Source organism: Mus musculus, chromosome 15, assembly GCF_000001635.26.
Source record: "Mus musculus strain C57BL/6J chromosome 15, GRCm38.p6 C57BL/6J".
Lineage (NCBI taxonomy): Eukaryota > Metazoa > Chordata > Mammalia > Rodentia > Muridae > Mus > Mus musculus.
The window spans coordinates 71,481,301-71,508,229 of record NC_000081.6 but is presented as its reverse complement, the minus strand read 5'-3'; the positions used below and the strand labels follow the sequence as shown (position 1 = coordinate 71,508,229).

General features: G+C 40.8%; 1 protein-coding gene across 4 annotated transcripts in view; it reads left to right on the top strand.

The window, feature by feature from the left end:
- Window positions 1-26,929, top strand: part of Fam135b (family with sequence similarity 135, member B) — a 289,484-nt gene that overhangs the window by 220,205 nt on the left and 42,350 nt on the right. For all 4 annotated transcript variants that reach the window (XR_003951438.1, XM_006521393.4, XM_006521395.3 and 1 more), the window contains exons 8-9: window positions 17,369-17,522; window positions 20,144-20,193. Coding sequence is in view for 3 of the 4 variants with exons in the window: in XM_006521393.4 (XP_006521456.1) it covers window positions 17,369-17,522; window positions 20,144-20,193 (204 nt within the window). In the remaining variant the exon portion in view is untranslated. The remainder of the gene's footprint in view (window positions 1-17,368; window positions 17,523-20,143; window positions 20,194-26,929) is intronic.

Below are 26,929 nucleotides of genomic sequence, written 5' to 3'. Positions count from 1 at the left end.
GCATGTCTTACCAAGTGCTCAGGTTTTGCAAATAGCATCTCTTCTGGGTGTTTTTCTTTCTTTCTTCCTTCCTTCCTTCCTTTCTTTCTTTCTTTCTTTCTTTCTTTCTTTCTTTCTTTCTTTCTTTCTTCCTTTCTTTTTTTATTACATGTTTGGGATGTTTTAATTTATTTATTTTTACACTGTGTAGGGAAGGAATAGATCAGGTTTTTCATTGTAGTACAAGCTGGGTTTGAACTCACAGCAGTCACCTTACCTAAACCTCCTGAGTGCTGGCATTATAAGCACATGGCATCAAGCTTGGCTTTTCTGGGTCCTATAGCTTCCATGGATGTTTATCTATACACGAGGAAACTCAGGCTCTGAGAAATAAGTGCCTTTTTGTCTAAGGTCCACTACTTGAGCTCAGATGCTCACCGACCTTCACCAACCTCAAATGCTTGCCTCTTTTGTAGATATACACAATTGACCTGTGACAGTGAAGATACAAATTGCAAGACCTGAGATTTTCATGATTGTCCTCATAGTTAATGCAGTTCTGGTGACTGACACAGTAAATATTCTAGAAATCACAGCTCCTTTCTCCTGCTTCTCCTTCTGCTGTTTTAAATTTTCTTATTAATTTTAGATAGCTATAATTAGACACACTAGAAATAAAACTACTACTACTTTTTTCATGTGCATAAATGATTTTAACTCAAGAACTCCACTTACATGGATTCAGTTTTATTTCCCCCTAAAGTCTCTTTTCTCATGTATTTGGAAGTAATTAAGTTATTATATCACCACAAACACTAAATATTCCTCTCTTACAATATGATTATGCTTAGTATGGAGGTTAGATTTGCCTTCATTACTAGTCTCATGATTTGAAATGGAGCAGTAATATTCGGTATAGGATTTAAATTACTTACATTTAATAGGCTACCAAGAGGGAACTCCCAACCACTGTGAGTTTCTCTCATGGGTGTTTGACAGCAGCATCCATCTTATCTCCCATTGTATCTCCCTTGTTTTCATGCTTTATGAAGGAAGGGACTATGGCTTTTTCAGAATAATTAAACTTTGTAGTTGTAATTCTGTTCCAGCACCACAGACATCAGAAAACTACATTTATAGATACCATAGTGCAAGAATCTGAGGAAGCTACTAATTTATGTGGCATATGCCTCAGCTTCACCCTTGATGATGTAATTAGGACTGCAACTCTCTTCTGATAGGATAGTTTATGTGATTCGAATATTCTATTGTGAAGACCACCTTGTCAAAGTCCCTGTGGAAGAATCAGAATTTGAAAGGCTGAATCTCACTTCTGAACACACACAGCATCACCTACTCTTTATCTTAGACCAGGAACAGCCATGCTCCCAGTTGCCATGAGCTTAACATGAGTGTTAGCACTTCCTGTGTTGGCTTTGTAACCCATGAGATAATTCCTTCTTCTTACTATTCCCACTTCTCCTTGGTGAGATTCTGCGATTCAGGATATGTACTATTTGTCCACAGAGGCATTGTAAGCATCCCTTTCCTTTCTACCTAGACTAGAGATCATCTCCCTGCAAAAGTTGTTTACTTCAGTGCAGACTAAAGGTCTCTCTTGCTATAGTCATCACTGTCTACTTGAACATGTATTTATCATTCAATAAATACCATGTATTCAAATGACACTGGTTCTCTGAAAGTGCCTAGCCCTAAATTCATAAGATATATCATCTTTTACTTAAATTTCTCCTGTCCTCCAATGACTATAAATTTTGTTACCCATAACTGTATATATAGAGATTTTGGTTGTAGCCATATTCTATTTATCCTGTGGAAAGTATATTTTTATTGATGGAAGTTATTTATATAGAAATATATTATGACATTTTCATATATTTATATAGAGTATATTTACTATAGTTTCACACAAATAATGTTGTAGACAATCTTCTACTCCCCAGGAGATTTTGTTTCTAGTTAGTTTTAATTAAGCTGAATTTTAAATTTTATTTTTATTATTAATTTTTAGTGTCTTAGTCACTCTTCTATTACTGTAAAGAGTCATCATGACTAAGACAACTCCTATAAAAAATGTATTTACTTGGGGGCTTGTTTACTGTTTCAGTTCATTATCTTCCTTGCAGGGAGCATGGCAGTAAGCATGATGATGGAATGGTAGAGACTTATTATCCTGATCTCCAAACAGAGAGGGAGAAAGAAACTGGGCCTAGGATGGACTTTTGAAAAAAAAATCTCAAAGCTGACCCCTGGTAACACACTTCTTCCAACAAGGCCACACCTACTCCCACAAGGCCACACCTTCTGGTCTTTCTCAAATAGTACCACTCACTGATCACTAGACATTTAAAAATATAAGAGCATAGGTGGGCCATTTTTATTCAAACCACCATAATTAGCATACAAAATAATGTTTTACTATGATATTTGAGCATCTATGCACAGCTGTGATTTGCTCATAAATGACCCCTCCTCATCATCTAATTTAATTTGTGCCAAGTACCACATGACCATTTCCCACTCAAGATGACCTGTTTCTAGAATAAGCATGAAGTGTCACCTTCTTGGATTCATGCATTTAGATCATTCCCAGTGCAGACACTGGAATATGTAAACTGTGCCATCATTTTCAGTCTGCCCCACATTTATCACCAGAGAGTGGTCTCATTACTCACTGTTAAGAATTAATCCTGCCTCCTTGAGTTGCCTATCAGGGTAGATCAGAGAATCATGTTCCATATTGCGCTCATTTTCATTCCCAAGAGAACGTTCACAAAAACCAGAGTTTGCTTCAGGCTCTGAGAAGCATTTGGGAGCCCTGGGGAATTACTCTAGATTTCTCTCAGCATGGCCTTTAGTACTTGAGTCATTCTTAGAAAGCAGGCTTGGTGAGAAAGTGGGGAGTCTAGGGCATCAGTTGAACTTTCTGCAGATTAACCTGGATGTTTCCAATACGGATAACATGTGACTTGGGTTCCATAGTGTGCTCTTGGTCCCAAAGTGTTTGCCTCTGCTTGCTTTATTTAACTGCCATAGCCCTTCCTTCACATCGAGAGGCTGAAAATGCAACACTTGGATAAGTTGCTGAGGATTGTCCTTTATACCAAAGAATAGGATTAGCTAAAATATAATACTGAATCTTAACTGTTCTTTGACCTTTACCGTGTTAAGCATATTTATACATATTCTGATTTATTTTGCTCTAGTGCCCTGCTGGGAAGCTATTAGGTTTTTGTTGTTGTTGTTGTTGTTGTTGTTGTTTTTTTGTTTTTTTGTTTTTTTTTGTTTTCTATTTTACCAATAGAAAAAAATGCCATTGAGTAAGATATGGATTTGCGTGGGGACTGCTATACAAGAGACCTGTGTAGCTGGGGAAATCTTGGGTCCTGAATTGTTCTCTAGGTGGTTTATTAACTGCATTTCCAGAAACCTAAGAACCATCCCTGATCCATTTTCTCTCCCCTCTGAGGGATTGATTAACACATGTTTGCTTTTTTGCACTCCACTCCATCTCTACTATGGCTAACCTGAGGTGAAAACTCTTGTATTTTTCATCAGATCAAACAATGGAGACCTCTATGCTGTCTTATACCTCTAAAGCCAACCTCAATTCATCTTCAATGTATCCAAGGCATGCTTCATCCTATCCCAACATTGGTGTGGTCTTTCACTCCCATAGAGGTTTTCATCTCCATCATCCATGCTCGTCCTTTTTCGTGTGATTACAATTTTCCTAGTCTTGTCAGTACCGGCCCATTTCTTCTAAACTGTTCTAGTACTTTTCCTGCCATCCAGAGCATGTCACGAGTGTGTCTATCTGAGCTTCAGTAGGCTTTGGATGTCACATTGTGACAGAATTTACCAAACTCTGCTGAAATTTATGTCCTGCCTCGAAAACTAGATAGACTAAATGGACTGGAATGGAGAAATCATGGAAAAATAATTTCCCATTTCTTTTTCCCCTTAGTACCTTAACAGAAACGATATTGGATAAATTATTCTTGCACAGACACAGATGAGACATATATTTTCTACTTAATTCTGAAATATGACTACATTAGCTAGAATGACTCATGCCCTAAAAGAAGTTATTAGTGAGCGCAGCCTTTGAGGGAGGGAAGCAACAGAGCCATTTGGGATGAGACAAACTCATTTGTCCTGGGGTCTGTCTCTATGCGGAAGCACTGTGGGGCTGACACCTACCCACCTAGAATCTGATGAGATGGGGCAAAAGTTCAGAGTATTGGTGCCCAGTAAGGAAAAGAAACTGGTTCCAGGATAGAACATGCTTATTCAAGGAAAAGTAAGGTCATAGCAAGAAAGGAAAAAACAGGAAAGATGTCCAGATTTGGATTTTTCTTCTGTGGTAGAAAGACCTCCAAACAAAGACACTGTAGTTTATAGGAAAGTCACTTTAAGCCAGGATGAGGTCAGACCTAAAACTCTGATCTCCTATGCTGCTGAAGGTACAGAGCATCTATCACTAAATTCCAATTCTCAGCTTTTCTGTTGGATGTGAGAGCTAATAAAAGTCATCAAATAGGGTTGATGCTGTAAGTCATTGTAAAAAATGAGATGTACTAGAAGGAAGAGGAGAAAGATGAGAAGGGGAGGAGGAAAAGAGAAAAAGGGAGAAGAGGATAAGAAATAGATCACAAAGAAGAGGAGGGAGAGAGAAGGAGGGTTATCAGGGCAGGAATGGAGGGAGGGGGAGGAGGGGGAGGAGAAGAAGAATTGGGCAAATTGAAAATGACAGGTAAGACAGGTGTCATCATCTCCTGTTCCACCTTGTGCCTGCCTCCTCTTACTTATAAGTATACTCTTATTTTAAGAGAAAATGAGACTATGTACTACTAAGATTATTATAAAAATCTTAATTAAAAGAATACAATGGATTATGACAATCATTATTATTATTTAATTCATTTTGGTTATATTATGTTAGATTAAATATGTACATATGAGGCATCTGACAGGTTGTATATTGTGTCAGTGGTCTTATATACAGATCGCATGTGTTCATAGAGTCAGCATTTCTACACAAAGAATTTATCTGGGAGGAATCACTTCTCTTGCCCCTGCCCTTGCCCTTGATCTCGATTTTACAAATTTCCAAAGTGTTCGTGTTAATCTAAGTGGAGGCCTGGCTCATTGCATTGAACACTCAGATCTTGGATCTCTTACACATTCTTTGTAGTGACTGTTTGATTATATGTATATATCAGATTTAAGCAGGGAGTTATAATATTTTCGCTTAAAATCAGAACCTTCCTTCAAGCAAGGGTGTAAATAAAAAGACATTCATCAAAATGATGTTTATGGTCTTAGGAAGATCTGACAACTAAATTACTTGTTTAAGTTGTAGTCAGTCTCACTTCGGTAGAATATTAAGAATCCCATTTCCAGCAGTTAATAAAAAGTGGAATGACGTGCAGTTTGGGGAATTGCTTCTAATGAACAAATGAAAAAAATACTAGAGAATCAAAGTGAGGAAGCTGTAAATGTTTTGATAGGTAGATTCAGTACTTTCACTTGTAGATTGTTAATTACTTTCTACATTGCAATGTTGTAATGCCATCAGTCTCCTTATCAAGGAATTTACTGTCTGATTCTTCTGTTTGTAAAATGTTGTGTGTGTGTGTGTGTGTGTGTGTGTGTGTGTTGTGTGTGTGTGTGTATGTATATGCAGTTCTTTGTATTAGAATCTGTTTGATAAGTGCCCTGTCTTCAAAAATAAATATAATTAGGTAAAACCCAGAAATATTTACCAGACTATGGAAAGTTGGTACCAATTCTTCCTTACTTTTTTTTTCTCCTGTGTCTGAATCCACAGATGGAAAAAAGGAGAAATGTGATCTCTAGTACTAGCTCATCACATTCACGTAAGAGTTGCATCCATACTGAGAACCAGTTTGGAGATAGATGGTCTCCTTCTGCTTCCCTGTCCCACAGTCAGATAAACTCTCCATATTCTATGTGTGTCAAGTCAGGAGTCATAAGAATTCACCTGAATATGTGTCTGTGTGGTATCAGAACATACATTATGTTTTCAATGCTGGCCAGCTCTGATCTTCTTTTCAGATTCCCTGCAGAATGGGTCACAGGTCCAAAGTCCATCCAGGGTGTCAAGAAGAGATCTTCATACAATAAGCCACAGAGGTCATCATTAGATAACAATTGTAGATGATAACTTTTTCCTTGTATAGGGCACATGGAACCACAAAAGTGTGTAATGTTGACTCATTAAGTCACTGGACTGACCTTTGGCAATTGTCCAGATGAAGACACCCAATGGCTACAGTGTCTTTAGGGATAGTCCCTCTGTTCTGTAGAGATATCTGGGATTATGATATTGGAAGGAGCCTCTGGGGCTTGGACTGGCCTTTGGGCCTTTCATATGGTGCATAATTAATCCTGCTGTTCTGCTGGCTATTTCTTCTTGTTGGTGATATTTTCATTATCTCTGGTCACACTGTCTTGATTCTCAATTCAGAAGCTAGCAGTCAACTGGTGAACACAGTTGAAGCAGCTGCTGAATCACATCAAGTCAATATTCTCTCCTTATGGCAGAATTTTTTGGCTTTAAGCTAGGCTATGGTTTGAAAGTCCAAATGTGTCTCTTAGTAATTAGGAGAGTGATGATCTTTTACTCAATATCTCTAGACCTATTATACCTCTGTAAATATACTATACTGCATAAGTACACCTGTCTTAGACATTGAAAAGAGGAAGCAGTAATACTGGTGGAAAACCAGAGTCACAGAAGAGAAAAACTGGAGATTTTTAGCTAATATCCTTGGTTAAGGTAACACTTGGATATTAAACCCAATATCTTACTACAGATATGCCTTGGTAATGGGCACCATGGTCTCCATTGAAGCATGCTTTCACTGGCAGGATAGGTCATTGGCCAGTTTCTGTTTAAAAGCTCATCCTTTGTTTAATAAAAAGAATAAAAAGGCTAGGATTATTATGATGGTGCTATTTCCTTGTTGGAAACTTACTAAGAATGAAGAACAAGTGTTCCTACCCACATGATGTTTTCTCTTCTAGCTAATTCCCCTGGTGGTAACTTCATTCGGGGCTATAGGCCATATGTACATAAGAACCAGTAGAAAGCTGAAGACGTCATTCATAGTCCACTGAGAACTCATTCTTTTAAAGTCTGCTTCAATCAACCACAGATAATCACAGGGTGTAACAATGTATAAGCCATATATTGAAGAGGATGGACACAGAACCAGTTTTCCTATTGCTTTGGCCTGAGCCATCTATATGATTTCTTAGTAGTCATTCATATGATGATTCATGAAAGGAAAGATCTCCTTATAAGTAGAAAGGCAGCAGGAATATATTTTAATTTGGGGCAAATAAATAGATTTTTAAGTCATGGATAGTCATGCCTAGTGATAATAATCAGTCATAGGACTGAGGAAGTGCTAAATGAGTTGCCTTAATTTCTTTTCTGTTGCTGATTAAAAAAAAAAAACAACTGGAGAGAAGTGGTATGTTTTAACTAACAGTTCAAGGCATAGTCTATCATGAGAGGGGGGAGAAGTCATGGCAGCAAGAGCTTGAAGCAGCTGCTGAATCACATCTAGTCAATATGCAAAGAGCAATGAATGAACCCTAGTATACAACTCACTTTCTACATTTTATACAAACCAGGATCCCACACATGGTTATAACCTTGCTCATATTTCAGATGAATGTTCCCCATCTGTTAATGTGATCAATGCCTACAAAGACATGCCCAAAGGCCCTTCTCCCAGGTGATTCTGGGAGAATCAATTAGCAGCAATAATTAGAGAGACCTCAGCCATGTGTGTCTGGCAGAGAGGGCATTGGAATTGGGAAAGGGAGAGTGATTTTCCCAAACTACAGCTGGTTAGTGGCAAAGACCAAGGTAGCAAGAGGGAGCTTCATTCTTTTGCCACTGACTGAACAGGTTTCCTCTTTAAATGTGAGCTCCAATCTGGTAAGAAAGTCAATTGAACTGCTTCTTGTGCCTGTGTGAACACAGGTGGCTGTTCAAACTGAGAAACTACTACAATAGACAGTTCAGAGTCAAAACTCAAAGCTTTCAGAGCCAGCTCAGTCCTGAGTGCTTGACCTGCCACACGCCTGGCCTGAGAGCTGCAAGAGTTTCTTCTAAGTTACTTCCCACACTACAAATGCGTGTAAATAAAGAGACTTATTTTATTGCATTGTTAACTGTTAGGTCAAAGCTCCAGTCCCAGACAAAGAGGAAGGCTAAGAGATGAGATGTACTTTATTCACTCCAGGCAAAGGCCATGACATAAACCACAAGTCAGGCAGCCATGTGTAGGCACAGGCTAGTGCACAGACTGAATAAAGGTGAGGCACATGCAGAGCAGCATGCAGCCTTATGGAGAGAGACACATGGAGGTATACACACACACACACACACACACACACACACACACACACACACGGTTGGCTGGTGAAAGCAAAAACATTCAACTCTAAATTCAAGGTCATATATATATATGCAAAAGTCACACAAATGTGGAATGACTCCAAAAATAGTTACACAATGGATAACATCGCTGTTTACTTTGGGGTTTCTCAGACATCCAGCGTTGGCCATTTAATGCTGACTCACAAACCCACAATGTCCAGAGTTAGCCATGTTGGCCCATGCCAGATATCCATATCAGCACCATGGTTTTCAGTATAGTCTCTGTTCCCATTACCATGAGAACTGAAACTCTTACTTCGGATAAAGCTATTAAATAATACAGGATATTTGATAAAGGTCCAACAATAAATAACTATTTAGTAATGATTTATACATCATTAATGGTATTTTTATCAGTCCTGATGGAATAACAATATAAGTCACTGAATTTTCAGAAAGGGAACAGAGACCTCAAAAGTCTTCCTCCCCAGACTGCAGTTGGGTGAGGATGGTCATAAAGCAACTATTCATAGCTTTTGTGCCAACCAAACTTAATTTTTGATGACAGAGCTCAAGATTAAGGACACACTAAAGGACTTATGTTAGTTTATGGTTTCAGAGGTGAGTTTCTATCCTGGGATATATGAGACAGGACATTAGAGTGAAAGAGATCAGGATATTACAATTTCTTGGTTCACAGCAGCAGGGAACAGAGAGTTAGAAAAGGGCCAGTGTAAGATGCAGCCCTTACCACATGCCTCCAGGACTATACTTCCATCCAGGCTCCAACTTCCACAGGTACACCCCCTCTCAATTGTCCATCAATGTTTGAAAAAGATTTATTTATTTACTTTATGTACATGAGTATACTGTAGCTGTCTTTAGACACACCAGAAAAGGGCATCCGATCCCTTACAGATGGTTGTGAGCCACCATGTGAAGTGGGGAATGGAACTCAGAGCCTCTGGAAGAGCAGATGGTGCTGCTAATGGCGATCCATCTCTCCAGCTACTTGTCCATCAATTGTTGAATCCATCAATGCGTGGACCACTGACTAAGTCAAGGCACTTCTGATTGAGACGCCTTGCCTTAGAGAACACACAGAGCATGCTCTCTTAATCTCCTAGGTGATCTCAGTCCTGTCAGTTTGACAACCAAGATCAACTATCACAACGTTCTAGACTAAAATCCGATCACACACACATATATGTTTTAAATAAATACTTAGAACATTAATACCATTCCATATATCTAGTTTCACATCATTGTAGCAGCAAATATGTTGATTTATCTTGACAGAAAACCATACTTTTATGGAAATGCTTATTTCAGAAATTACAAATATTTAATATAATCTAGTCAAGTTAAAAAAAACAATAATGATACATAAAACACTACTAAAGGGTAACTTATAAAAGTATAATGCAATTCATATTAAGCTTGGGCAAGTATACATAATATATTCTTTCAGTGAGAAGTTCTAGTTCACATCTATGACTTCAGAAAGTCCCACAATTCTGAAGAAGGACATGGTTAGGCTAGGATGGAACTTAAGCCATAGATGTGTGCTAGCCAGTTCATGGTGTCTTGAGCTTCAGTGGCTCATAGAGGATGCTGTGGTCTTTCTTTCATTTGGTTATTCTATGTATTCTATGTAGCTACCAGTAGGTTGGATGATATCTGGTTCAGAGACAACTAGCACAGCATTTTTACCATGGAAATGTCTAGGCAATATAGAGAGAGGCCAAGGTGGTTTAGTCAACCAAGGAATGTATGAAGGACTACAGAAGGATTACAATGCAGGTGACCTTGAATGCCACATCAGAGAATGTGTAGTTGACTTGTAAATGAGTTGTGAAGGAAAACAGTGTGTAGTCTATGGCTGCAGACAATGGGAAGCAGAGCAATGAGCCTTTCATGATACCTTCTTTTAATCATTTGGATGAGATAACTAGAGCAGAGAGCTGGGTATGCCACATGTAAAATACCTAGAGTAGCAGATTCTTGAAGTCATAAAGACACTTGAATCCTAGAACTTCCTGGCTTTTCCTGAGTGTTGGGTAAAGTGGAGATCTGGTAGCAAAGGCCAGAGGGAAAGAAGCAAAGGAAGACATAATCAGCTGGTTTCTGTGCCTCTGTGAACCTGGCAAGGTACCCAATAATAAGTATGCAATTCAAAGATCTGGATCCCAGCCTTTACTTAGATGGAGCAGTATATATTTGAGAGGTATGTGTACAGCATAGAGGTGGGATGCAGAGCACACAAAATTGTTTGACTTTTGTATATTCTGGCAAATAATAAACGTCATACAAAGTAAAACTTAACTAATATTAGATCAGTTAACTATTTGCCATTCCCTGTCACAATCCTCATTTCCTACCTCAGGAAATTGCCTCTCTGATACTAATGGGGAAACTCTACATGGTTATTGAGGGGCTAATTCAGAAGGAGAGACCTGTTTGCATCAGAGTCTGTGTTTAAACTGTAGCATATGGCTGCAAGTTACCTATAGATCCCTGTTAAGTAGGCTATAGGTGTTCAGTTTTTAGTGGGTTGATTGTTAGGCTTCACTGTCGGCAGACATGTTCATGAGTTCATCAGAGACTGTGGCCATGAATGTGTACAAGTACCATTTCAACAGGCAGGGCTTCAACATGTCACCTGAATGGCTTCCCTTACTCTCTAACAGCAGTCCTGTGGTGCCTGTCTTGTGTGTGATCCCTCTTTGTAGATGAAGTGCCTGCAATACTGAGATTAAAGGAACTCTGCCTAATGTTTCAGTAGCACTGAATCGAACCAAAAACCCGGACAATAAAGCTGTCCTCTTTGTTGCCTTGACCAAGGACTCTATTTCACTTCTAATGACCTGTATGAGTATTTTGCACTCACACAGGATTTAGTTCATCCACAGTAAGACAGTGACAGCTGTCTTTTGGTGTGTATCTAATTGTGGACTGAGTCCAGTCCAGAGGATGTCACCATTTATGAGTTCATGTGCTCACTGGATGTTCACTGTCCTGTTTACTGCTTCTTTTACTATTAAAGATTTCATTCAAGACTTTCAAAAGTTGGCTTCTAAGTTCTACTTCCTTAGACTTCTCAGTACTTCATGCAGTTCTGATGGACAAGCATCGGCTTTTGAACACACACATGAACTCCGTGGGCCTGCAGTGTTGGCTAATGTGATTTTCTATACTGTATTGACAATTTCAAAAAGTTACATCTTTCTGTAAATTAGGACAATGGGGTTTATTTTTTTTTAAATGCTCTCCAGCCACTTTTAAGGATGGCAGCTTAGGATAGCATTTAATCTCCTTCCCCACCTCTGTAATGATAATTCAGCCTTATAAAGATTCACCCAAAAATGTTTATGCTTTTCTTAAAACATCCATATGACATTGAGGCCTATTTTTAAAATTCAAATTTCATTATAATTGTCATGCCATATCTAGAAAACAGCAACGACCCCACTCTTCCTCATCCTTCAGCTCCCAAAGTCCTTTCCACTCCCTCTTCTAGAATTGCATGCAACACAGACATCACATTTTTGGCCATGAGGTCTGTTCCATAGTTGTGACTACCTCTGTAGTGTGTACAACAACAACCAAAGCAAAGCAAAAAACCCAGCAGCAGCAGCAGCAGCAGCAGCAGCAGCAGCAGCGAGAGAGAGAGAGAGAGAGAGAGAGAGAGAGAGAGAGAGGGAGAGGAGAGAGAGAGGAGAGAGAGGAGAGAGAGGAGAGAGAGGAGAGAGAGGAGAGAGAGGAGAGAGAGGAGAGAGAGGAGAGAGAGGGGAGAGAGGAGAGAGAGGAGAGAGAGGAGAGAGAGGAGAGAGAGGAGAGAGAGGAGAGAGAGGAGAGAGAGGAGAGAGAGGAGAGAGGGGTGAGGGGCAGGCAGGCAGAGAAAAAGGAGCAAGGACTTGGAGGTTGGAGGAAGATTAACTGGGATGAGATCGGTGGGGGTGAAGGGATAAGAGAGAAAATCAGAGTGGGTGTGTGAATGTAATAATAGCATAATGCATTTAAGTATTGGCACTATCAAGAATTAAAATTATAGAGTAGAAATCAATTTTAACAAATTTTAAGGATGCTTTACCCTCCTCATTAGTTTCTGGGTTACTTTCCTAAAGAAGACCATGGTGGTAAGAGGATGGAATTTTGAGGAGGAAGGACAGAAAAAGAGATTTTCAGGACTGCCAGAAGCATTGTGACTACTGGATTTGATGCCTTTATAATCCTCTTTTAGCTTTTACTGCTGCTTAGTCACAGTAAATGGAGACACTGCAGGACTTACTGTTAATACCTCTGTTAAAGCAAGCAGATCTCTGTTGACCATCTGTTCTCTGATGGGTCTCTCTCTCTCTCTTTTTTCCTCTCTCACTCTTTTCCTCCACACCCCCTCTCTCTGTGTGTGTTTCCCAGAGAGCCCTTGCCTCAACATAGACTCAAAAGGCCATTTCAGTCACTAGAAAGCAGAGTGACTTTGGGCCGTTTAAATCATTGATCCCCAGTCTTTTGATCTATGGAATGAACATTGGTACTCTTGTGACTCAGACTTAGTCTGATCGAAAAGATCTCCAAGACACATTGTTATAAACGAAAGCCCAAAAATATTTGAGATCATACTTCACCTTATGGTCATGGCTCTAGATGTTGTAAAATATACATTCATGTAGAAGCACACATCTGTACATATGTGTTTTCTAAAAAAGATCTACAATAATTTTAGTGAACTATGGAGAATTGCACTTTATGCTTATACTAAATTTTATTTTCCCTCTCTATATATCTGTACTCAATTTTTGAAAAGAGAAATGGGAGTACCTACTTTTCTATAATACTTGTTGGAAGTCAAATAAAGTCAATATAATGGAGCTGTCTTTAGGTTCATTAAACAGGATGTCCTACTGCTCCATGGTCCTGAGGAGTCTTACACAATCCCTGATATATACAAGCTCTGCTAGTCTTTACTCAATCTTAATATGATAAGAGAGATAACAAACTGAAAACAAAAGAGTGATTCTGACATCTAGGCAAATGGACACATTCTACTGGTCTGAATTTTATTGTAAAACTCTTGATTCCATTTAAAAAATTATTCTTCAACAAAATCATTTTATTATACTGATATTCTTTGACAATATAAAAAACATGATTAAGGGTATATAGAATTTATACCAAGAAAGCAATAACCAGAACACTTACTTTTTCTGTGCAGTATTAATGACAATCCACTTAGCATTCTGTAAGTTCTTTCCAAGATGAGTTACTTTTCACAAGTGTATACCAAAGTTAAACCAGTACAGTGAGGAGAGGGGCTCCGCTGAGGAAAACGGTGGTGATGTAATGGCTGAATATAGACTCAAGGGGAAGGACCCACCCATCCTGGGCCAGTCTAGTCAATTCCATCCTCTTTAGCTCAGTTTCACCCCATGGGCTAAGCTATTTTGCACTGAGGAATTAAGACATCCTTTTACTTGATTCTTCATTTCCATTATGGTGTTTAGACAATGCAATGTCCACATGGTATTCTTAACTCTTTGAAAAATGTCAATCAAAACATTTTAAGCCCCTTTTGTAACCCTTTGACAATTTAAGTTACTTTAAAATTTTTATTATTCTTGGAATGATTTCATTATGCTATCTTCTTGATTACCGATTTTATCTACCTTTTCCTGCTCCTCACTGCAACATGCCTATAAACTACTCTCAAGGTTCCCTGTCATCACTGTGTGAGGTTTCTGATTGGAAAGACCAGACAACATTGGAACACAACACAGTGGATCTCAACCTTCCTAATGTTGTGACCCTTTAGTACAGTTCTTCAAGGTGCAGTGATTCCCCAGCCATAAATTATTTCATTGCTACTTCATAACTGTAATTTGCTACTGTTGTGGTTTATAATATAAATATCTGATAGCAGATTACCTGCTATTGGACCTCCGTAAAAGGGTAATTTGACCTCCAAAGGTTCTCCACCCATAGGTTAAGACCAGTGATAGAAGGCAAGGTTATAGAGCTCAGAAAATAAAGGCATTTGGAACTAGATACTGTGCCTGAAGGTGCTTGAATTGGTATGAAATATATTGCCCAGGTGTTTCCTCAATTCTAAGTCAACCCTTCCATGTTGGGAATTTTGTAGCCAACTACTGATATTTTTCTAGAAAGACTTGCTTACCCAAGGTCTCATCTCTGTCCCTAGGATGGTTCATACCCTTAGGATATCATTCAGCTCACTTAGCAACAAGAACAGAGACCACATAGCTTTGAAAGGGTTCTCAAATTTATCCAGTAAACAACTCTAAGTCATTGCCTTCAGATGTTTTCCTTCTCTACCTACAGACCAAGCCAGTGCCAGTGCTTGCGCTCTCTCTCTCTCTCTCTCTCTCTCTCTCTCTCTCTCTCTCTCTCTCTCTCTCTCTCTTCCTTCCTTCCTTTTAAACTTAATTTAATTTTATTTATTTACTTATTCACTTAACATCTTGCTTACTGCCCCCTCTCTCCCACAATCCTTCCCCCACCCCCTTCCCTTTCCCTTTGGGTAGGTATATATTCTCCCCACCTTGGTATATCAAATCTCTGTGAGGCTAGGTGCTTCCTCTCTCACGGACAAGGCAGCCCAGCTAGAAGAACGTATCCCACAGACAGGCAACATCTTTTGGAATAGCCACTGTTACAGTTGTTCAGGACCCACATGAAGGTCAAGCTGCATATCTGCTACATACATATGATAGAGGATGCGTAGGTCCATTTGATGTATATTTTTTGGTTGGTCATTCAGACTCTGAGAGCCCCAAAGCTCTAGGGTAGTTGACTCTGTTGGCCTTCCTGTGGAGTTCCTGTCCCCTGAGGGGCCTGCACTCCTTCCTCCTATTCTTCCATGAGAATCCCAAGCTCTATCCTCTGTTTGGCTGTGGCTTTCTTTATCTTGTCTGCTCACCTGCTGTGTGAAGTCTCTCAGAGGACAACACACTCCTATCTGTAAGGCTGTAAAATGGCTAATATCTTTTTTGTTTGTTTGTTTGGTTTGGTTTTTAGAGATAGTTTCTCTGTTGCCTTGGCAGTACTAGATCTTGCTTTGTAGACTAGGCTGGCCTTGAACCCACAGAGATGCGACTACCTCTGCCTCTTGAGTGCACACCACCAAGTGCCATGTCTGGGTCCATATTCCCACTGTGGCCATGATATCTGTTGAACACCCTGGCCCATATAACCACCAATAGCCAGGCCGATCACCATGGTTTGTGCTGCAACTTGAAGTCATGTTGATGTCTAAGGGCTGCACTGCCACTAGGGGCCTTATAGATGTGAATGATTTGCAGTGACACCTGAAGCCATTTTGATGTCTATGTGGTTTGGGCTATCTCTGAGGGCCTTTTCTGGGTCTGTGGTCCTACTGTAGTCATGGCCATGTTTGTGGTCTGTACAAGGAAGCATGAGGAAGCCAATGATCAGTGCTCCTACTAATGGTAAAGAATAAGGAAGCTACTTTGGCAATGATGTTGATGACTCAGGATGTTCATTTGCAAAAGGGGGACATGGAAGGCTTCTGTGACCACAACATTACTATCACAAGCTCCCACCCCTAAACAAATAGTATCAACCTAAACAGGATGAGAACTCTTAAAAAGGTGTGATAAGAATGCTGAAGAACAGCTTTCCACAGTTGAGGGCTGCCAGTGGGAATGCTCGAGGGGAAGGGCTCAGTTCTATTTAAGGGGCATGTGATATATCACAAATTGGACTTTTTCTTTTTCTTTTGCTTGGGGAGGAGGTCACAAGGGCAGAGGGTTGAGCTGCGAAGACATGAGAGGACTGGGAAGTGTGTGTGATTTGGGGGTATGATATGAAATTCTCAATGAAGCAATGAAAATCTTACGTTTTTGAGATAGAACCAAACAGAGACTACATGAGATAGGATACAGCCATAATCACCAACCATTCAGACTCACACACTGAAGTGTCCTCCCTCCCAGATGAATCTACACCCTAGATTCAGGCCAGGCAGCAGCAGAGAACCATGAAGAGCCAGTGCTTGCTACCATGTGACCAAGGGGGAAGTAGATGAATATGCAGGTTTGTAACACCACTACATATTCCTACCACTCCTCCATATCTCTAAATTTCTAGAATCCACAACCTGCCTGATGATTCCTTTCTCTGCTCTTAGAACATATTTCTCTTTTAATTTTCGCTGGGATATCTTTCTCTCTTAGGTTGGAGAGACAAATTGTATTTTTAAAGATACCCAAAACTGTCTTGTTTATACTTGTACTCCATTGAGTCCACTATGGACGTAAGCATTTTTCTCTTTGTTCCACAAACTCATTGTCTTTCTACCAGTTCTGTAGCCTCAAACAAATTTCGCAGAGTAGAGCATTCTGAAACTGTGCTCATATATGAGTTCAGATTGGGCACATCAGCACTAAGCACCCAACTGCATGCTTCCTTTACTATTTTATATATGACACTTTTATCTTCCCTATGTAGCACAATCTGCTGCTCACAAAATAGTCTTTCTATTCTTCCTCACACCCATATAAAGGATTCCACTTCTTTTATCCCCTCAATTCTTCTTCTACAGTGCTTTCTATAAGAACCAGGGAAAGTGATTTCTAAGTGGACAGCAGTCACTGGTGATAAACCTTGGTGGGGAGCATTGACATCCTTATCTGCTTCTGATTTATTGTTTTCTACAATTGTTTTTAATTTTACAACTATTGATATCTTAACTTGAACATGGTAAAACAGTGGCATGGCATGACGATGGTTTTTCCTTTTGGGGGGGATACAGAAGAGACTTGGGCAGCTTTCTTCCCGGAGTCTTCCTACTTGCAACGAATTAGACCTGAAGCTCAAAATATTACGTGATTGTCAAGTGGAGGAGAGGTCCTCTGTGACTCCAGGATAAGGCATATATTCCTCAGCTTTGTTCCTCTGTCTCTTCAGGGAAGCTTCTATGTTCCCTCAGAGAACTGCATACAACATGCACACAAGTGGCACCGGGATCTCTGTCTACTGCTCCTTCATGCCTATCAGGGCCTCCGACTCTATTTCCTGGTCATCATGAGAGACATTCCTGAGCTGCCCACCATGGAGCTGGGTAAGGGGATAGGAGCAGAGAAGTCTCCTTCCAGGAGCTGACATTCCTGGTTGGAGTGGGGGTGGTATGTTTTTGCAAGGTCATGGTAAAAATGTGATTGGTCATTGAAACTGTTCTGGGATCTATCTCATTGTATTAAGAGAGACTCTTTGAAGGACAAACGAATTGAGAATGTATATGAGTACTCCAAGACACCCACTCATTCATTTATGTATCAAATATTTCTTAAAACACCTACCATATACCTGGCATCCTACCTAACAATGTAAAGCTGCTTTTGTTAGAAATAATTTTGGTATCACACAAAGGGACACACAAAGAAAACCAAAGTATCTCCAAAAGGCTATTATTTTTGCAAAAAAGGTTATGTCAGAATCCAAACTGGGCTAGCAGCACCCGAGGGCCATCATGGCTCCATATTTCATCACTGAAATAGGTAGGGACTGAATCTTGCATTATTGGTGAGAGCTCAACTTCATAATCTAAAGTGATTGTCCAAGCAAAGAGGAAGGTTCTTGAGTCTTTCAGTCCTTTCCAGGCCATTGATTGAAATACACACACACACACACACACATACACATACACTCCACCTCTCTCTCTCTCTCTCTCTCTCTCTCTCTCTCTCTCTCTCTCTCATTTTCTAGAATAATTTGCAAGTTTAAAGTCTTTTATAATTAATATGATTATAGAATTATAACTAATAAACGTGTATAACAGCTTTATAAAAGAACACTCTTATCTACAGAAAGGAATCATATACATATATGAACACACATCATTATTTGTATCTATTATATTTCTATGTATCTAATTTCCCTTTTTCTATTATATAAAGGATTTAAGAACCTGTAATGACATGCCAAGTTTGGTTAAGGGAACAAATACATGTTTTTCAAAACTAAATATCTTGGGTGATAAATAAGGGAAGTGAAAAATAAGAAGCGAAATTTACTACATAGAGCAGTTTGTAGCCATGACAGAAGTGTGGAGGTCCTGCACTGACTGTCTAGAGTAGAGAGCTTCAATCCCAAACTCTATCAAAGCATAGCATATGCTGAGGTTCCTCTCAAAGTCCTCTGGTCCAGAGACTCAACCCAGAGCCCAGGATTCAAGGATAATGCGTATTTCAGTGTCTGGATCCTGCTGGATGTACTTTCTCTGCCTTTTCCTCTGGATAACTTCTGTGAGAGCCATATCACTGATAATGTCTGTGGCATTGTATTATAAGCAGGCTGCATGACAATTTTATATTTACAAGTTGCTCTTTACCATCAGACTCTGGGGTCTGTGAGAGCTATTTACCCCTTAGATTCCGTATCATCTGTCTCTGGTCTGAAGAGCTTGCAATGGATGTCAGAGCCTCTTGATGTTTAGTTTCATCAGCTATGACAACTGGTCAAGCCAGTGCCCAGACTTTGAATCAAGCACTTTTTGACTTGGATTTTTTTTTTCCTGGAGGCCAATCTTCCACGGGTTGTAAAGACATATACTGGAGATTCAGGCTGTGACCCTTTAGTAACGCACTTTTCTTTTCGCATACATTAAACCCAAGATTGGACCTACAGCTCCACAAAAACAAAAATAAAATACAGTACAGAATCAGAGTCCAGTTATATTGCTCCAAAGAAAACAAATTTTATTCAGTAGCATTTAGCAACAGAACCTTTTGTTACTTTAAAAAAAAATGAAATTTATTTACTGAAACATTTTCAACATATTTTTTGTTGAACATCTTCTATACAGTGGCCATTGTGCTGGACACATAGGATATAGTTCTATTCAAGGGGAATAAAGTCGATTATACTGGTGAGTCACGGACCTAAGTTCACTGACCAGATGAAGGGTCAGCAGGACACAGAGATGCTAAGACATTGTTCACATTGCTCTATGCAGTATAACTGCATGCAAATGACTCACTTTGGCACTGGGAAGCTAGGAGAGAGTTCAAAAACTATCAAAACTCTGGCCATAAAATCACAAATAGCTGGAGCCCACTGGCTCAAGCTGACAAGCTGGTGCGTAGCAAGTTGTACCATGTGTAGCCTGGATGGTTATGATGCCACTTACTGTCATTTTCTCTGCAGCTTACAGCTGCAATTCTGCCATTCCTCTTTCTCGAGTTTCTGACTTTTGGCTCCAAGATGGAGACACAAATCTGTGTTCTCTGGCTGTTAGACATTGTATATGTTTCTCTCTCTCTCTCTCTCTCTCTCTCTCTCTCTCTCTCTCTCTCTCTCTGTCTCTGCATGTGTGTGTGTTCACACGCAGGCAATGTGTTTGTGCACATGCACAGGCACATGCACACACATATGCATCTGAAAACACATAAATAAATGTAGACTCATTTTGGGCACACAAATTGCCAGAGACACTAAGGGGTCAGTTGTACCTTATAATTCCACTCAAAAATCCACTATGGGTTTCCTCTTGCATTTAATCCATGATCCCAAATAAGGTTGATTCTCTTCAAAGTCTGATTAGGAGAGTCCTTTGGAGTTGCCCTTGTCTCTCTCTCTGTCTTTCACATTTAGAGCACAAAATCCAGGCCTTTCTCTTTAGTTAGCAACTGCAGCATTTAAGTGGGCTCTGTTTAATTATGTGGTCTTTTTCTTCCTTCCCAGAGGCTCTTGCTGTTGAAGAAACACTTTCTCAGCTGTGCTCAGAGTTACAGGTAATTATAGTGCAAACCCCGAGTCTGAACAGATGGAAGTACTTACAGTGCGGGATCAAGCTGGTTTTGCTGGCCACACAGCATGTCAGTCACTGAAGCCACACTTTTCCCTAAAGGGAATAAGTTAATTCACAGGTCCTAATGTGTGAGGATAAGGGGTGGGCCTGGCCACAAATCTGCCTATCTGAGGAAAGGGCCAAGAGGTGTCTATGGCATAAGCCAAAGAGGGTGTCTGAGGCCAAACTAGGAAAATGATTGGCAACAAGGAAAACTAATCATGATTTGAACATCTGCAAGAAGGGTCATGGTTTGTTCCCAGGCAGTAGGTTCAGTAATGGCAGCATTGATATTGTATGTGGGTGGAGTCAACAGATGTCAAAAGGTCATGCAGTGAACACTGTGCACACTCAACTGAAGTGGTTTGTGCTTTCAACCCTTTCGAGCAAGACAAAGCTATCTTCAGATTCCCAAAAACTTAATCATCCCAAATGGATCATAGGTCAGGGCATTGTGGGGACTGAAGGTGGTGATGAGTGTGTTAGCTCATTGTTTACTCTTAACATTTTATCCTTGGATTTTAGGCTTTAGCTAGGGGGTGGAGAAGGACTCAAGAAACTTGAAACAGGAAAAAAAATAACTTTATATTGGGGATTTGTTTTCAGCCTTGTAAAGCAAACAATAGTTTGCATGTGCAGCAGAATGACTGCAAGTCTGTTTAGTCACCTGCTGGGACTTACAATGCCTTGGTCACTTGCCTTGGTAGAGTGGAGCAGCCATACTTCTGAAATGAGGGTGGGGATCACTGCCATTTCAAAAGGAGAAGAGTTTAGTTTTGCAAGGAAGTTGGTTAGCTTGGTTAGTGATGCAGCTCTTCGTTGCTGGAAGCCTACCTCAGAACAGACCTTTGTGCCAGTGGTGACAAGTTGTTGAATCTTTATGAATCTTGGTTTTCCCATCTGTGAAGAAGGAACAGTGGCTGGGATGTGGCTCAGTGAATAAGGTGCTTGATGCCCAACCATGAAGAAGATACTTCAGATCTTTAGAATTAACTTGAACGAATGGAAAGGCCAGGCCTGGTGGCTGCCTATAATAAATGGGATCTCAGGGACAAGGTGACTCAATAGACTAGTCAGAATTGTCATGCTCAGGGTTCAGGAAGAGATGCTGCCTCAAGAAATGAAGTGGAGAGCCAGTGAGAAAGGTACTTAGTGTCAACTTTGGGTTTCCATAAGCAAAACCATACATGGGCACCTGTGCCCATGTGCGCCTACACACACGCCAACAATAAACACCACAGACACAGACAGAGATCAAGCACATCTAGTTTTCTTTGACCTCTCGTTCTTACAGCTACAAACACAGCACGGGCCTGCCAAATACTGGCTGATATTTAGTGTGCACTGCCACACTGATATTTAGTATGTAGAGGCCAGCCATGAGCACTTGGAGAGAGAGGAGGGAAGGAAATGGGAGGGGAGGAAGGGGTAAGGGCACAGAGCAGAAGCAAGAAGGGAAGAGCAAGAGGAAAGTCATCATTTAATCAACAGAATTTTCTGGAAGAGAAGTCTTCTATGTTCCATGGAGGAGGGAGTGGGGATAAGTCACAGAGTGATTTTTATCAGGGATACAGGACTAAGGCACCAGTCTCCATGTGGCAGAGTCTTTCACTCCCCAGCCCGAAGCTACCCTAGGAAGCAAACCTTTTGACAAGACATAGTAGAGATTCTACCTATGTACATGGGGCCTGGTGCAGACAGTGAATGCAAACAATGCCAACCACATTATTTTTGCCACAATTACCATGAGGATTTGGCTGGGCGTTGTGAAGACTGCTTCTTCCCTGACTAATTTCTAGTAGTGTAGGACTCCTTGGCAGGTGCTGTGGTCAACCAGCCAACCACCCCTTTTCTCTTTGGTGTCTTCATGAGTGTCTCCTTTGGAACTATGGCACCCCTAACCAGGTGAAATTTGATTCAATTCAGTCAGCAGTTTTAAGTTCCCATTAATTATGAGCACCTAGGTCAGTTCTGGGGATGCAGTGGTGATACCTTCCCATGGAGCACAAAGTTAAGGAAGGAGTCTAGTCCCTCTTGGGCTCTCACTGTTAAAGTGCACACAAATGTAGTAGTGTCTGGACAGGGCTACTACAAACAGCAGCAGGAGCCCAAATAGTGTGTCAATAGTTCTTTTCAGGAGCAAGCAAGATTTTAGCAAGCTCTAACGAGGAGTCGACTTTAAAATCAAGGACTGAGAGAAGACCACAGCCTTGTGGTGTTGCACTAGGCTAGTGATAGAAATCTAAACTGGGAGGGTCCTTCGTGCAGGGATACTGGAGGGAGCAGAAGCCTGAGCCCTGTGAGGACAAGGTTAACTGAGGAACCAGAGAGCAAGCTGAGGCTCCCAATCAAGAAGCCTGAATGTCTTATTCACACGTGGCCTGGATGAGTTCTCCACGTCACTAGGAGTCATGAAGGAGAAGACGATACATCCTTTGGAGCGTGTGAAGAAGAATGAACTTCCAGCATATATCTGTGAGGAATCTTCTCATCTCCATCCATTCTATGATATGGCGAAAGGGTGCATAAATAGGACATCTAACGTCATTCCCAACCAGGTAGTTTCTAACGTGTCTCCCTTGAGTCAGCATCAGGTCCCACAGGTTAAATGCTCAGTCTTTCTCTCCTTCAGAGAAGTAGTTTCTGGAACTATCCTAATTTGACCAACAACTATGAGATAGAAATTTATAATCATACATTTTCAAGTTAGATGATCACATTTAATGGCTTATAAAGTTCAGGAAACACTTTTCTAAACATCACCAGTCTATTATAAGAATAGTACAAAGGGCATGTATGAATGGCTAGATGAAGGATGCATAGGTCAAGGTTGGAAAAGTAGGCTTAGAGTGGAGCTTCTTTTAGTTGAGCTAGGCCAACTCTAGGGGTACATTCACTCTTTTTGGGAGCTCTCCAGTCCCCATGTTTGAAGTTTCTATGCATTAGAAGCAGATCTGGGATCCCAAGGAAGTTGTCACATGGTCCAACTTATTCTAGCATGGCAAAACTTTCCACTTCCGAGGGAGGGAGGGTTCATATCCATAACACATCAAGCAGGGAAGCACATGCAGTAGGGCCCCATTGCTTTTTTCTCCTTATGTGAATGGGCCGTCCTTTTCACTGAGTGGTTAGAACTTGATCTCAATTTTACAGGGCTGCATAAGTCAAACCAGAATGCTGGCAGGCAAAGTACAGTTCTGTGGAGACCATGAAACCATGAATGCAGATTTTGATTCCAAGAAGTGCTGGCCCTGGCAGAATTTGAAATTCTGCCAAATCACTTCTTCACAATTTTAAATGAAATCTGTTTCATGTAGCCCTTTGATAGAAAAGACAGTACTAATTTCCCACACTTGGAAATGCCAGTAAAGAAACATGATTGATTAGTTCCTGGGCATTGGTAATCCATTCTACCTCCAACACTTCTCCCTCTCTTGATATCTAGGAACAGCATCCGTTTCCGAGCCATCAGCTGATTTTCCTGGCAGCATCCTCTAGCGTGTATCTGGCTAGGGACCAGTACAAGATCACATCATGTGTTAGTTTAGGAAAGATTTAATAAGAAAAGTCCCACAGGCTGTGAGTTTGCAGGGACTTGAGGTGCTACTCACCAGGAACTCAAGACTGAAACGCACCTGTGATCTACAGGGGAAACCTGAGTTGGAAAACCTGACAGTGGTTTTATCCACAGTTACAGCAGTGAGGTTCCCAGGGCAACCTCTTCACAGCATCCAGAGGACAGTAAAGGAAGTGCTCACACACATTCAGAGTAACAGGTGGATACAAAGATGTGGTCCCTCCTTAAAGTTTCTGAGCCACTTGAAGCCATTGGATGAGATTACTAAACCCGACAAGGGGCAGTGGCAGCCTCCACTTGATAGTAGTGAATGCTGTGACCCTAGTCCCTGGGACACTTTCATATTTGACAATTTGTCACCTCTGGTGACTGCAGTGATTTATGTGAGAGATTTGAAGGACAAAGCTGTCAATAACTTTATCAGCCATATTTCCCAAGAGACCTACTATTCACCCCAGCCCTTGCAGCAGAGTTCAGACTCTGTGGGAAGGCTTTCTTGATTTTACAGCTTTTTATTCTCTGATAATCTCATATGTGTATATAATTAATGGTATTTATTTTAACTCTCTACTACCCTCTTTCATGTCTCTGGCTGAAACCCTTCTTTTCAAATTCCCCTTCTACTTTCATTCCCTGTTTGTATATGTGTGTGTGTTTGTGGATTTGTGTGTCCCATTGAATTCCTTAGTTCTCCTGATGCTACAGGAATTTTCTAACCACGTTTTCTTGTAGAATCTTATTGTGTAAGAAATGCTGAGAGGTAATAGGGTGCAAGGTACTAAGGGTGAAGAGGGTGGTCTTATTCTGCTCTTTACCCTTGCTCTTAATGGATGGACTGGCCTGAGGATTGAATGGTAGATATACTGCTGGGTCCAAATCACAGAGCTGGAATTTGATTAGAGATGAGACAGTGCCACCTCCTGGTAAGTGGTGAGCATCAGCGAACGTGCTCATCTCAAGCACTGCTACTGTGGATGAAGAGCTGCAAGGTTCCTATGACGATGGAACTCTAGCATCAGAGTGCTGTAGGGGTGTCTTTTACTTAGTGTGAGAAACTTACAAATTAAAACAACAACAATAAAAAAAATTGTCATATGATGGCCACTCAGATTTCCCCTCTTTACAATAAGGGAAGAGACCACCCAGCATTTGCAGCCCAGTGAGAAACTGCTTTGTTCTGAGATAAATAAGACTCTACCCACATGGCCAGTGCAAAGGTTGGGGAGGATGGGCAAAGGGTAGAAGGGCATGGAGGAGTGGAGGCCGTGGCTCTGTCTGGGAAGTTCAAGTGTCATCAAGGAACAGGGTAGAGGCTGTCAGACACCTGGGAGGGAAGAGTGCCTCCAGGCAAAGGTGAGAACAGTGTGAAGCACAGGTCACACATGCATGCTAACCTGTGCATATGTATCGACTAACTGCAGCAGGGACATCATGAGATGCAAATATAAATGATAGACTGGAAGTCTGGGTGGGGAGATGCTGAGAGTCCTCCCTGAATAAATCAATCAAGCAGCATAGTGTGCCTCTTACCAAGGCACTGACAGGTCTCCCAACACTCGGTGAATGGCACTGGAAAGTAAGTTTCCTCCTTAGGGCTGCCTTTGATTTTTAGCATAGCAATTTAAGATTTTTTCTAATTTATAAAAAATTGTCTTCATCCCCCATGAACTTTTGGGAACTATTCAACTATTTATTAGTTGTTCCCGGAACCACCCCCTTTCTATTGAGAAAAATGAAAATTAAGGGACTTAGCAAGAATGGGAAAGATGAGTTTTGTTTTGGTCAACTTTGTTGTCAGAGGGCAATCTTATCTGCTTTTCCTGTTAACCTAGAAAATTACCCTCATCAAGAGTAACTCAAAGGAAAAAGTGTTTATTTTGGCCCACATCGTCACAACAATAAAGCCTTGAAATCAAACAGAGGGCAATGAATGCTGGATATGAATTTCCTATATCTCTTTGCACATTCCAGGATCCTACACCCACATAATGGTGCTTCCCACAGTAGGTGGGCTGTCTTTCTACCTCCATTTACAAAATCAAGATAATTCCAGACAAGCATATACAGAGGCCAGTATCCCAGGTGATTTTAGAGCTCACCAAGTTGCCAATCAAAATTAGCCATCCTAGAGGGTCTGGAAATACCTTGCTTCAAGCTAGGAAGCAACATTAGATGGTTGATGGTCTGAAAGGATGCCCTGATTCAGATGGGCCAGATGAGACAGATGACTTCTCATGCCCCTGATATGGAGGAACTAACCTTGAGTTCAAGGAGACAGAGGTGATGGTAGTGCCTCAGAACTGCCTCTTCTTTCACAAACATGCAGGAATGCACATATGCATACACACACACACACACACACACACACACACACACCATTCCATTCACTTTCTGGCTTCCCACAATGTAGCTTACCTTGCAGCACAAAATAAGCAAGGAATAAACAAAAGGAGCAAAGGAGTGTTTGTGGTTCGAGTCCAGTTAGGCAAGGTTCTTGGTAGTGGTCAAGGGAGGTAGTTGAGCCTAGCTTCAGAGAATATAACTGTGCAAGCAGTGGGCCAAGATTGCTGGCTTACCAGCAGGTAAGGCCCATCCCTCACCTGCTGCAAAAAGCCATCCACACCTGTCAGGTGTAATTATACAGGGCCATGTGTTTTCAATGATAGGAAAGTCCTCCTGTGGCTTAATTAGAAACCTCTGTAACCTCAGATGAAGCTGTTTCTATAATCAACTACGGAGGGAATAATTTTCCTAAAGACTTACTTAATAAATATCTTTCTCTTTTCCCTCGTCTCCTCTTGTAGTTGAACTCAGAACTCATACTGTGCTTGCCAGTGCCACTCTGGTGGAGGAGGTGCTTGGAAGGCAGGATCAGAAGCCCAGAAAGGCAGGGCTACATGATTAAGGCATGTGGGATCACTCAAGGATGTGAATCCACCTGTCTTTGTACTAAAGGGTTGCTGAGTTCACATTATCAGTTACCTACTGTGCTGGGAGTAAGGATGCTGAGAGGTTAAACTCAAAATGCAGACGAATTGGGACGCAATGATAAAGCAAGACACAGGTGGTTGAAGGCTCATGAATAAGGTCTGATAGTCCAGGG